This window comes from Vulpes lagopus, chromosome 16 (genome assembly GCF_018345385.1).
Source record: "Vulpes lagopus strain Blue_001 chromosome 16, ASM1834538v1, whole genome shotgun sequence".
Classification (NCBI taxonomy): Eukaryota; Metazoa; Chordata; class Mammalia; order Carnivora; family Canidae; genus Vulpes; species Vulpes lagopus.
In genome coordinates this window covers 34,797,674-34,809,680 of record NC_054839.1, presented here as the reverse complement: position 1 = coordinate 34,809,680, position 12,007 = coordinate 34,797,674, and the positions used below count along the sequence as shown (strand labels likewise).

Genomic DNA, 12,007 nt, shown 5'->3' with positions numbered 1-12,007 from the left:
GCAATTAAATTTTGCCCTCTTTATTGAACAAAATTCAAACATATAGTACATGCTGTTTTTTAAAAAATCATGTAACTGAAGCGCAATTGCTCTTCAAAATGACAAGCCTTGCCTTTTATTCTGTTAATATTAAATATAGGTGATTATTTTAGAGCTGATGAATTTTCAGATCAGTCTCCTGGAAACCTGAGTTCTTCATCCCTCAGAAGAAAGCTATTTTTAGATGGCAATGGAAGTATTTCTGACTCCTTACCTCCAGCTTCTCCCAGAAGTCCTTGCAGTGGTGCTCAAGCCTCACTTGAGGTTTTTTATTCGATAGATTTATCTCCTGTACGGTGTAGGAGTGCTGTGCAGACACCAAGTTCGGTAAGAAGCATACTGAACATGTACTATAGTTTGCTGTAGATGGACCACAATGCCCATTTTGTGCTCAAGGAATGGTTGCCTTTGGGTTTTATATTTTTGTGAGGATTAGACTAGTTCACATTTTGTCATTAGGAATATTTTGGTCAAACTTCATTTCTGTATTTAGAGGTATAGGGGATGACCAGATTAATCCTAAGTCTCAAGGAATTTCAATGTAAGTTATTTACTGAACTCTATGTAAGGTTTTCCATATATGACAATAGAATTGACATTCATGGAGTAATTTAAAGTTGTTCATTAACAGTTGCTAGTATGATATAGGATGGTTTGTTTAAACACTGCATTTATATTTTATTTTGACTAAAATAATTCTATTTCAAAATTTTTCTAACAGTCTTCTTAATTGCTTTTGTCACAAGATGCCTTACCTTTTGGTGAATGACCAAAGTTTATATGATCTACTTTGTAAACGTGTTTTGAAGATGAAGATAAATAGCATATGGTATAAGAAATAGAGAAAGAGAACCATGTAATTTTATTTATTTTTATCACAGGGGCAGTTTTCTTCCAGCCCTATTCAGGGCAGTGCAAAAAAATACAGCTTGGGAAGTATAACCAGCCCTTCACCTCTTTCTTCACCCACTTTCTCACCGATCGCATTTCAAATAGGAAAGACTCCACTCCCGGGTATGTTTCATAAGAAAATACCTAATTTCAATTTTTATGTTTACCAACATTTGTTATTAAAGAAGTTCTTTTTTAGGTTGTTCTAACTATAGAGCTCTGGGACGCCTGGGTGGCTCAACAGTTGAGCGTCTGCCTTTGGCTCAGATTCCCAGGATCAAGTCCCACATTGGGCTCCCTGTGAGCCAGGGAGCCTCCTTTGCCCTCTGCCTGTGTCTCTGCCTGTCTCTCTCTCTCTGTGTCTCTCATGAATAAATAAATAAAATCTTAAAAAAACAAAAACAAAAAAAACTATAGAGCGCTGACTACTAACCTTCTTAAATTTAAAAGCTGGCCTTTTTACAAAAGGAACAATACCTGGATTCTCGACAAAGTTCTATGCTAGTGTTAAACACAGATCATCTGATTAGCAGTATTTATATCAAGGATTCCTATAAAGGAAATCAGAAAAAGATTAACCTTAGAGTTAAGTTGGTTTCTGTGTGCCTTCTGATCTGCAGGTTCAGACTTTGGTAATCTCATATTCGTATTTTGTAAAGATATATTTGTTTGAGTAAGACTTGTAAGGTAAATATAGTGTGTGGAAATTTACATTATTTCTCTTTGTAATGAGTTAATTTCTCTGAAAAAAAATATAGGTCCTTTTGAAAAAATTACAATAAAAAGCTATTCATAATAAATTGGAAAACTCAAAGCTATTTTTGTTAATCTTTATGTATGTTTATGTACTTTTGCATAAATGTGTATATTCTTTGTGTGGAGATAGACACACACACACTATGGTTCTGTGGTCTACTTTTTTTTTTACCAAGTATCAGAATATTTTTGTAGGTCATTCACATCATTTATTACTGTATGAAACAATGATTTTTGAATCATTGATCATGGATGTATTGTTTGTTTTCAACTACTGATGAACATTTAAATTTTTCTAATTTTTCTTTATCAAAAAACTATTTTTGTGTAAACATTGTGTTGTATGTATTTATATCTTCAGGTTAAATTCTCAGAGGTGGAATTATTTGGTCAAAAGGGGTAATTGTTTTTTTTTTAATATTTTTTTTACTTATTTATTCATGAGAGACAGAGAGAGAGAGGCAGAGACGCAGGCAGAGGGAGAAGCAGGCTTCATGCAGGGAGCCCGATGTGGGATTCAATCCTGGGTCTCCAGGATCAGGCCCTGGGCCGAAGGCAGGTGCTAAACCGTTGAGCCACCTGGGCTGCCCTGATTGTTTTTAAGGAGCTTGATGAATTTTGTCAAATTTTCTTCATAAAAAGTTGTACCAATTGAATGTTCATCAATAGTATGTAAAAAAGTTTCTCCCATTTAGAAACACTGATATTACTGTTTCTTAACTTATGTTACGGAAATGTGTCTCTTACTGCTTTAATTTTTATATCTTTGATTGTGATGGTGTTGAACTCTTCCCGAATATTTATTGGCCCTTTACTTTGGGGAGGGATTCTTAGTTCATACTTAACTTTTTGTTAAACAAATGCTTATTGCTTTGTCCTCCATATTCTTTATTATTTGTGTGGCTGACCACTTCATATATATATTTGCCTTTGGGGGGATTGTTTATGGGCTTTTGCCCATTTTTTTAAACTTTTGTTTTTATTAAGCCAGTGAAGTTATAAAAATATTACATTTTAAAGCACTTTTATCATTTTATCATTGTTAAGCTCTTCATTATTGCAAACATCATTTTACAATTTTATGCTTGCTTTTTAACATTGCTGATAGTATTTTGCAGTGTTTTTACCTCCTTCATTTATCAGCTACAGCTATTAATTTGTAGCTCTTGGCTGATTTGTTCAATATCTTCTTTGTATATGAACACCAATAGTAGCAGTATGTTTACAAAGAAATAATTCTCAGGGATTAGATTATTTTGTTTAAATAAAAGGAAGTGCCAGAGGACTTCTTTTTGAAGACTCTTATACCCTGCTTATTGAGACAAATTCATTTGTGCTTTGTTTTTAACACCAAAATTTCACTTCAATAAATAGAATGTTCTAGAAATCCAATTTTTCTGGCATTAAAGCATGATTACCATTTAGTAATGTCTTTTCCATTTGCATGTTTTTATGGTGCAGTTTTTCCCTTTCTTTTAGAACAAAGGAAGTTTACTTTTCATTCTCCTGATAATTCGTCTGGAACAACAAATTCTAATGGAATTACTAATCCATGTATCAGAAGTCCTTATATAGATGGCTGCTCACCAATTAAGAACTGGTCTCCTATGAGACTTGAGATGTGTACGGGTGGTACTCCGTACCGGACCTCACTGATTCGGATACCTTTTGCTCTCGAGGCTCACAGTGAAGATGAAGAAGATCAGGTGAATCTTCCTCCTACAGATGCCTCGTCACCAGCCATGGACACTGGTGGACTACACCTGCAGCAGTTGAATAGTGACGCTTCTCCACATGGCACACATTTGGTAGTGACTGCCATGTCGATTACACAGAATCAGTCCAGCACTTCTGAGAAAGAATTAGCACTGTTGCAGGATGTTGAAAGTGAGAAGGAGAACAACACTGTGGATATGGTTGATCCTATAGAAATAGCAGATGAGAACACTTGGATTAAGGAGCCGGTTGATAATGGGAGTTTGCCCATGACTGATTTTGTGAGTGGGATTGCCTTCAGTATTGAAAACTCTCATATATGCATGTCACCTCTTGCAGAAAGCAGTGTCATTCCTTGTGAAAGCAGTAACATTCAGGTAAGATATTTTAATATTCTAGAGTCCTTTTCTCTCTTATTCTGTCTTTTTTTGAGATTATACTGAGAAAGAAGATGGGTTAAATGTGAGAGCTGTAGTATCATATAACTTTATATATAACATTTTTAAAAAACATTCATACATGGTGATACTAAGAGGATTAGTTTCTTTTAAATGGGACTGGTGGTGCATATTTAATATTTATATTAAGTGATACTTCAAATAAGGAGTAAGAAAAGATGAGAGCAGACAAGAAATCAAGCTGCTCTGTTTTTATAGAATGCTAGGGTCAGGCTCCTTCTAAGGATTCATCTCTCTCATGTGGACTGAGCACCAAAAAAATTAAGTTCCTGGTATAGTATTTGTCTTTTAAAATTTCAGTAGTTTTTGTTTTTCCTTTATATGATTTGGGGAGGAAAAAAACATAGAGTTTAGAGCAGTTTTATGTATATGCTTTTTTGTACTTTTAAAAAATGATTTATAAGCAACATTTTTCATGTAACCACACATTTCCAATTTTGCAGTATCTGACAGCAGAGAAACATAATCCATTTGACGAACTTTAGAGCCAGCATTTACTTTTAGAAGGGTATTTGTTCCATTACTTGCTATAGTTGGGGCTGAGAATTTTGAAACAACTTTAAAATAGGAAGGCAATTCTTACCTGCCATTTCATAGTAACATCTAATAACACTTAAGTAGTTCTTACCGTTTTCCAGGCGTTATTCTGAGTACTTTACATGTGTTAATTTATTGACTCTTGTGAGATAGGTGAACTGTTATCTCCATGTTCCAGTTAGGGTAACTGAGGATCAGAGAGGTTAAGTAAATAAATTACCTCTATTGGTAGCGAGTAGTGGTGCCACGATATGAATTCTGGTAGTATGGCTTTAGAGTTCAGATTCTTTAATCAGAGTTTGTAGTGACTCAGTGATAACTAAAATGTACATGGTGTTTCAATATGCCAGGTGCTTTTCCAACACTGTATGTAGTCATTCATTTTATTCTCCCACCACCGTATAATGTTTTAATGCTGTCAGTTTTGGAATGCTAAAATTTAAAACTCAGAGGGATTCTAAATGACCCCAAATAAATATAATCATCTGCTCATATTTTTATGTCTCTATTGTCTTTCCTGACTTCTCAGGATCATTGCTCAGAAAAAATACACTAGAATCACTTTTATATGTGTTAGCTTCTAAATTTGATTCCTAAGTGAAAAAGCACTTACAGGTTAGTTTAGCCTTCAAGGTATTGTTAACTTCTTTTCTCTCCCTTTTCCTCACTGCCTCTTTTTTTTTTTTTTTTCCAGAGCATTTATAAGAAGAACCAAAATGCTTTCATTGAAATAAACTTTAATCATCCCATTGGAAACCTGTATCATTACTAAATTGTCATCCACTCTATACTTGAGTGCCTGCAGGGATATTCTAGTCCATTTTAGGGCTTCTCTTATCATTACAAGCCTCTTCCTTATATTGAGCTAAAATATGGTTCTGTCTGTGAGATCTACCAGTCAGTTTTAGTTTGACCCTTCGGGCCGTATCATAATGTTTAACTTTGGCAGAGCATTTTATTGTTTAAAAATGTCTTCAGACATTCTTATTTTCCTACCACAAGTAGCTTCTAAACATTTGTAGACAGCCATATTTTCCCAGGGCCCTTTTGACTTGCTTTATTGTAGACTGGTTGGCTTCCTGTGTGGCACATGCTGGCAACCTAGAAGATCCCTTCATCAGACTGGGGATTCCCTTCACCTCTCCTGTCTTCTGTCTCCCTTCACCTCTCGTATGTTTTCTACATTCCATTCTTCTCTTTCCTGGTTTACCTCTCACTTTATTGGAACACATTTTCTGGTGGTGGCTTTGTGAAAGTTCATTTTATAGGTACTGTAGGTCTGATGTATCCTTCATTCTCTCACATGAGATTTTGGAAATAATTGTCCTTCAGACTTTGAAGGCATTGTTTCATTGATTCTATTCCATTCTTGCTGGTGAGAGATCTAAAACCATTTTAATACTTGATCTCTCTTTTATTTACCTACCCCTGGACATTCTTTGCCTTTTCTTTGTTTTCAGTGTTAAGAAATTTCAGTGATTCTTTGGTGTATCTTTTCATCCATAGTACTGGACACTCAGCAGAGCCTTACAATTTGTAAACTCATGTCCTTCATTCTTGGATCTTTTTTTGAATAATAGATTTTTCCTATCTTACACATTTCTTTCTGGAATTTCCTTTTAATTCTCCAATTTTTAAAAATCTTTCCAAGATATTTTTTATCTCTTTTTTTGTTCTAATTTTTGGAAGTTTCCCAGCTTTACACAATAACCCTTCTATTATTTTTTGTTTGCACATCTTTATAAGGTTTTGAGGGGCTTGAGAGGGTTGTTTTGTTTTTGCTTTTGGTATTAATTTAAAAATTTGTAGCATGGCTGGCAAAGTATCCAGTGGTCTGGCCTTTGCCTTATATTCATCAGCTTTGTTTTGTTTCCCTTCATTCTCTTTGTTTCAGTCACAATAGCTTTCCAGTTTTAAGTAACCATGTTCCTTCTTGTCAAAAGAGCCTTTCCATATACTACTTAGAATTCCTCTCTCTCCCACTTTACCTAGTTAACTATTAGTTTTTTAGCTCACAGCTTAATGATCATATCCTCAAAGGAGCCCTCCCTGATCACACTAGCCAAGCCAGATCTCATTATATCCTTTCATAATTCCACATACACTTTGCATTCTTTCCAATCAGACTGTTTATCGAACAATCATGTATGTTTTGGTTTATCCCAGAGCATGTAATAGCTACTTGTTAAATATTTGTGAAATGAAAACAGAGTGAATGTATATGTAAGTTCAACCAGGACTGTATAGAGTGAGAACAGTGAGCCAATCAATGTTTGGAATCCTGATGAAACTTTGAGGGTTTGGTAAAGGAAGCAGAGCCCCCAAAGGAAACTGAGAAGGACCAGCCAGAGAGGGAGAGAGGGAGGTGGGGAAAGCATAGTGTCATGGAACATCTTAAAGAAAGAATGGTTAGTTCTGTGAAAATAAGAGCAAGGGACATAGGGCTTGAAAAGTGGCTATTGAATTAAAAATGGAAGTAATTTGGTGAGTGAACAGCCTCAGGTGGAGTGGTGAAAAGTGAATGAAAGGAAGGTAAAGGAGGTGAAGTAGTGGAAAAACTGTGTAGATAACTCTTTGAAGAACTTTAATGGTGAACAGAAGGGTTATTGTAGCTAGAAAAGAATATTAAAGTTTAAGATCTTTCCAAAGTTTCTTTTTTAACTTTGTTTTTACTTTAGATGGGAGAAACTAGCATATTTAAATGGAGAGGAAGAAGAATAAAAAGAACAAAGAAAATTAGAAATTGGGCAGGACAATTATTAATAGGTATTGATTATATATCCTTTTCAAGTACCAGAACCCAGGGCAAGTGTTTTACAGTTAGAATCTAATCCTCTTGGTGCAATGAATATAATCTGTAAAATAGTGATGAGTTTTATACATGAAGGAACGGAGATGGGATAGAATCTAGAGCTCTGGTAGGAGGATTAGCTACAGGTAACCCTTCCACTTTCGTAGGGGGCCAGGGAATTGGGGCTAGGATGGACGTGGGTGCATATATTTGTAGCTGAGGGCTAGCATAGCTTTAAGGAGCTTGGATTTGGGAAAGCAAAATGGCGGGTTTCAGTTTATTTCCTAGCTCAGTTTTATCAATTTCAGGAAGTGAGAGCTTTGAGCTTGTTCCCTCTTATTTAAAATGGGGACAATAAGAGGATTGTAGAATAATAGTTGAATCATGAGTTGAGTTCATGTGAGTATACTTAAAGTGCCTAGACACTCCCTTAAGTAATGGGCGACAAAGTCTTCTGTGACAGGTAGCAAGCAAAAGGGGCAGAGTATGATAAGGAAGATGAAGGCAGTGAGGGAGGGGCGAAAGTGCCTAGGCCTGATTGCAGGGAAAGCACTGTAAGCCACTCTGCTTGCCAGTTGCGAACCTGAATCTGGAATGTTTCTGAAATACCACATCTGGTTTATGTTGGAGAAAAGTATAGGAATGGTGTGTAGGCTGATTGGCAGTAGAAACATCATTTATAGGCAGCATAGTCCAACTGGAAGTCCACATTGCATTCAGAACTAAATTTGAATTAGTTCTGTCATTTATAGGCTGTGGATCTTAAGGCAAGGTCCACTTCACAGTGAGTAGGGCAGGACTTATTTTTTTTTAAGCACCTTGTTCTTCTTAGCTATAAGATGCTGCTGATGCCTGGTTTTGGTTTTGTTGTTTTGGTTTTTGTTTTGCTGATGCCTGCTTTGATGCCGGTGGGGAGTTAGAAGATGATGTATATTGTCTGGTTGGTCCATGGTGGGCATCACCATTAGTAGTGGTCTAGATGAGAGCCAGTGCAGTCAGCTGCCATCTTATGGGTCTGCCAATTGATTCTTCTCTTCCTAGGGAAAAGAATCTTCTCTTCCTGTGTCTGTCTTACTCTTTATGTATTAACTCTTCTCTTGAAATACTCAGTTATGCATTACTATTGAGTTGTATAAACCAGTTGTTTGGCACTGGTGATAAAAGGAAGAGTAATTGGCGGATTCTCTGGAAGCAATCGGATAATTAACAATTTTGATCAAATAGCTGTCAAATGGTAGTAGAGCCAGGTGTTTCCCTCTGGAATATAAAGGAAGATTCTTTTTTATGTGTCACAGGGTTTTGTTCAAATAGAACATGACTCCCAGTAGTTGAACACATAGGCATTCATCCTTGAAAACTAGAAATGTTTTTCTTAAGATTATGGTAGAATGCACTTTGTTGTGGTTTTTTGTTTTGTTTTGTTTTCTAGAATGCACTTTGTGATGGAGACAAAAGTACAGTCTTTTCCTTCCCTCTGATCCTAATTTGCAGAAAGAGTTTCAAAGTGTAGGGTGAACCCCTCATGGGGTTTGGTGTTATTTGGTGCTCAGCACTGTTAAGATTGATGCATTGTGTGTAGTGGACAGGGGCTTGGGAGACTCAGCTCTTCATTGCCTCATTCTGATGCTGTGAAAGTTGACCTTTCTTAGCTTCTTCATCTGTGAGGTTTATAGGGTTATTTTAAGGAGAAAGTAGGAATGGTACTATGTAGAGTGCCATATAGGCCGTGGGACTTTTTTAGGCATTCAGTAAATATTTATCATGTATGTACAAAAACTGAAGTTTCCAGAATCCCTTTTTCAACTTGGGGCTGCAACAGTACATTCTAGAATGCTACAATTCATTAAAATGAAAATTTGAACTAACATCTAGAGCCATTATGTATATGTAGTATTATGAAGCTAAGATTTGTATTTCAATAATGGTGTATAATGTAACTGGCCTTTTAAAAAATGTGAATTATTTTGAATAGTCTTAAAGATAGCATGCCTTTTAGCTAAATCCTATTTAGAGATAAAACCAAGGTATTTGGAGACAAGCTTGGTAAAGCTCGAACTGGAAGGTGAAGTTGATTGTAATCCTCACTTTTATCTTCTGGGTATGATCACAAACAGGAAAGCAAGGTCATAGTGGCTAGTTCTCAGATTCTAAGGAAACTACAAGATGTATTTTACCAAAAGGAATGCTGCAGTACAGTGACAATTTTGGAGAACAACCAGTTCTATGTAGAACTACCTTTTATGTTTCTATATTTTAAATTTCATTCAGTGTGGTCAGTATTAAATAATACATGTATTGTTCACTTGTGAATGGTAGTATATAGTGATTCACTTAAGTATTTTATATTTATTATATAAATTGTATCTTATATTCTAGAAATACATTTTATATAATTATTTCTAACTTATTTAAACATACAAGTTCCTCAAATTTTATGGATAAGTAAATTAGTCTAGTCTGCAGTGTTATATCCTTTTCTCTTTTTCTTTTTCCCATCAGATGGACAGTGGCTATAATACACAGAATTGTGGAAGCAATATTATGGATACAGTTGGAGCCGATAGTGATGCACAAACCTTAGAGGTTGAGAATAAATCTCAAGTTTTTAATACAAAGGTATGGAAAAAACAAGGAGACGACATGATATGGTTATAAGTTAGGTTGTAAGTATTTACTAAATATGAATTTTTTCAGGGGCACCTAGCTGGCTCAGTTGGTGGAGCCTGTGACTTTTCATCTTGGGGTTGTGAGTTTGAGCCGTACCTTGGGTGTAAAGATTACCAAAATCTTAAAAATTATATAGATGTGACATTTAGTATTTTTCCACCCATTTTGCTTAAAATTTTGTTAGCATGTTTATGCCTGTTTTCAGTTCATCTAACAGCAGAAGGTAATTTTTAAATCAAAACACTTCATTTTCCTAACTCTAGCTATGGGAGAGGTTATGAGAAGAGGTTGGAGAGGGAGAGCCAGTCCTACGTTGGAATTGGTAACTGAACTCCTTTCCTTAAAACAGGGAATAGAGAGAGAAGACATTTTTTTGCCTCTAACATTGTTTCAAAGTTAGTAACATAAAGAAGAGTTTTGATTAGGAAAATGGTACAAGTGAGAGACTACACATCCAAATAACAGCTCTCAAAGGTGTAAGGGCTCTTTTCTTAAAATCCAGAAGCTTTTCAAGACTATGAATAACATAGACCTACTGAGTGTACTTTTGATTAGGGCATTATTGAACTGAGTGTACTTTTGATTAGGGCATTATTGAACTGAGTGTACTTTTGATTAGGGCATTTATTGAACCTTTTAGATAGAATGATTATAACTATGTATGCATATTGAAAACCCATCATAATTTTAAACTAATCAGGAGAATCTTTGATTTTGATATGCCAATTTATTCATAAACACAGTAAACACCAGCAAGTGTACAAGTGAACATAGCTCTCTCCACGTGAATTTTAAGACAGAATATGGAGGCCACCTTAATTTCCCTTTCCTCCATTTTGGCGGGGAATTACAGCTGTTCATTTCAAAGCAAGCATTAGGGTCCAGGAAAGGGACTTTTTGATCAGAATATTGATTACAGAAAGCCCTATTTTCACTGTCCCATTAGAATTCATAAGGAAATTTGCATTCAGGTTTAAAACATAGTAGTTGTACCCTTGAATGGTCCTGTTCAAGCAGCAAATATTTTTCCCCCCACAGGAAGAACATGTAACACAGAGGTGTTGAATGGAAACAGCCAATCCTCCTCGAGGCAGAAGCCCATACCTCTCCGAACCAAAGACCATCGCTCAGTGGCTCCTCACATATTTTTTACACACAGGATCAATAATATGATCGTGATTGGGAGAAAGTTGCTTCAACCAACATGCTTATTAGCTTTCTTTCCCCCCTTAATGTGAAAAATCAAGGGCTTAATTTAATGACATGGGAACAACAGAAAAGCTCCTGGAACTTTCAACTCATTGAAGTACAACTCTATTTTTCATTAATAAATATTTTTGTACTTACCTTGATTGATGTGTTTAACAATAAAAAGTTTGAGAGCAAGGACTTTGCTCCTGTCCCAGAGGGTCAGTGACCTGCTTATTAGTAAACCTTACCAACAGCACTGAATTTAGCAGTAGTCTTAAGAACATGTGAATATTAAGCATACTATTTTATGTAAAAATACATGAATATACAGATGAATTTACATATATAACCTTTGTGAAAAATCAATCTGAATTAGCTATAAAACAAACTTAAAGAGGTAGGAAGGAGATTTAAGCAGGTTTCCAGAATTTTTCATTCTTGATTTGTTCATTTCTGTGTAGAAATTCTTGGTTCCAATCATTACTGTTCACTACTTTTAAAAATGTAAATGCTAAGCCCACTTCATAATATGAAATTTAAGAAACAAAACAGGATCATAGGGGAAGAGAGGGAGAAATCAGAGGGGGAGACAAACCATAAGAGACCCTTAATCATGGGAAACAAATTGAGGATCACTGGAGGGGAGAGGTCTGTGGAAATGGGGTAACTGGGTGATGGGCATTAAGGAGGGCTGGGTATAAAGACTGATGAGTTGACCTCTACCTCTGAAACCAGTGATAAATATATATATATATATATATGTTAACTGAATTTAAATAAAATTAAAAAAAATAAATGTACCTACTAGAAAATTAGTACTAACAGCATCTTAACATCACATATTATTGGTGGGATAAGTATAGGATGCCCAGGATATAAATCTCTACCCCTAGGGTGGGAACATCCTTTCCAGCTAAAATTTGGCTGGGGAGAAATAACCTGGGAGAACCAAGAAAAACAG

General features: G+C 35.6%; 1 protein-coding gene across 1 annotated transcript in view; it reads left to right on the top strand.

The window, feature by feature from the left end:
• Positions 1–12,007, top strand: part of BORA (BORA aurora kinase A activator) — a 27,525-nt gene extending 15,518 nt beyond the window's left edge. The window contains exons 8-12 of the mRNA XM_041731082.1: positions 140–366; positions 921–1,053; positions 3,166–3,779; positions 9,688–9,804; positions 10,894–12,007. Coding sequence (XP_041587016.1) covers positions 140–366; positions 921–1,053; positions 3,166–3,779; positions 9,688–9,804; positions 10,894–10,920 — 1,118 coding nt within the window. The 3' untranslated portion in view covers positions 10,921–12,007. The remainder of the gene's footprint in view (positions 1–139; positions 367–920; positions 1,054–3,165; positions 3,780–9,687; positions 9,805–10,893) is intronic.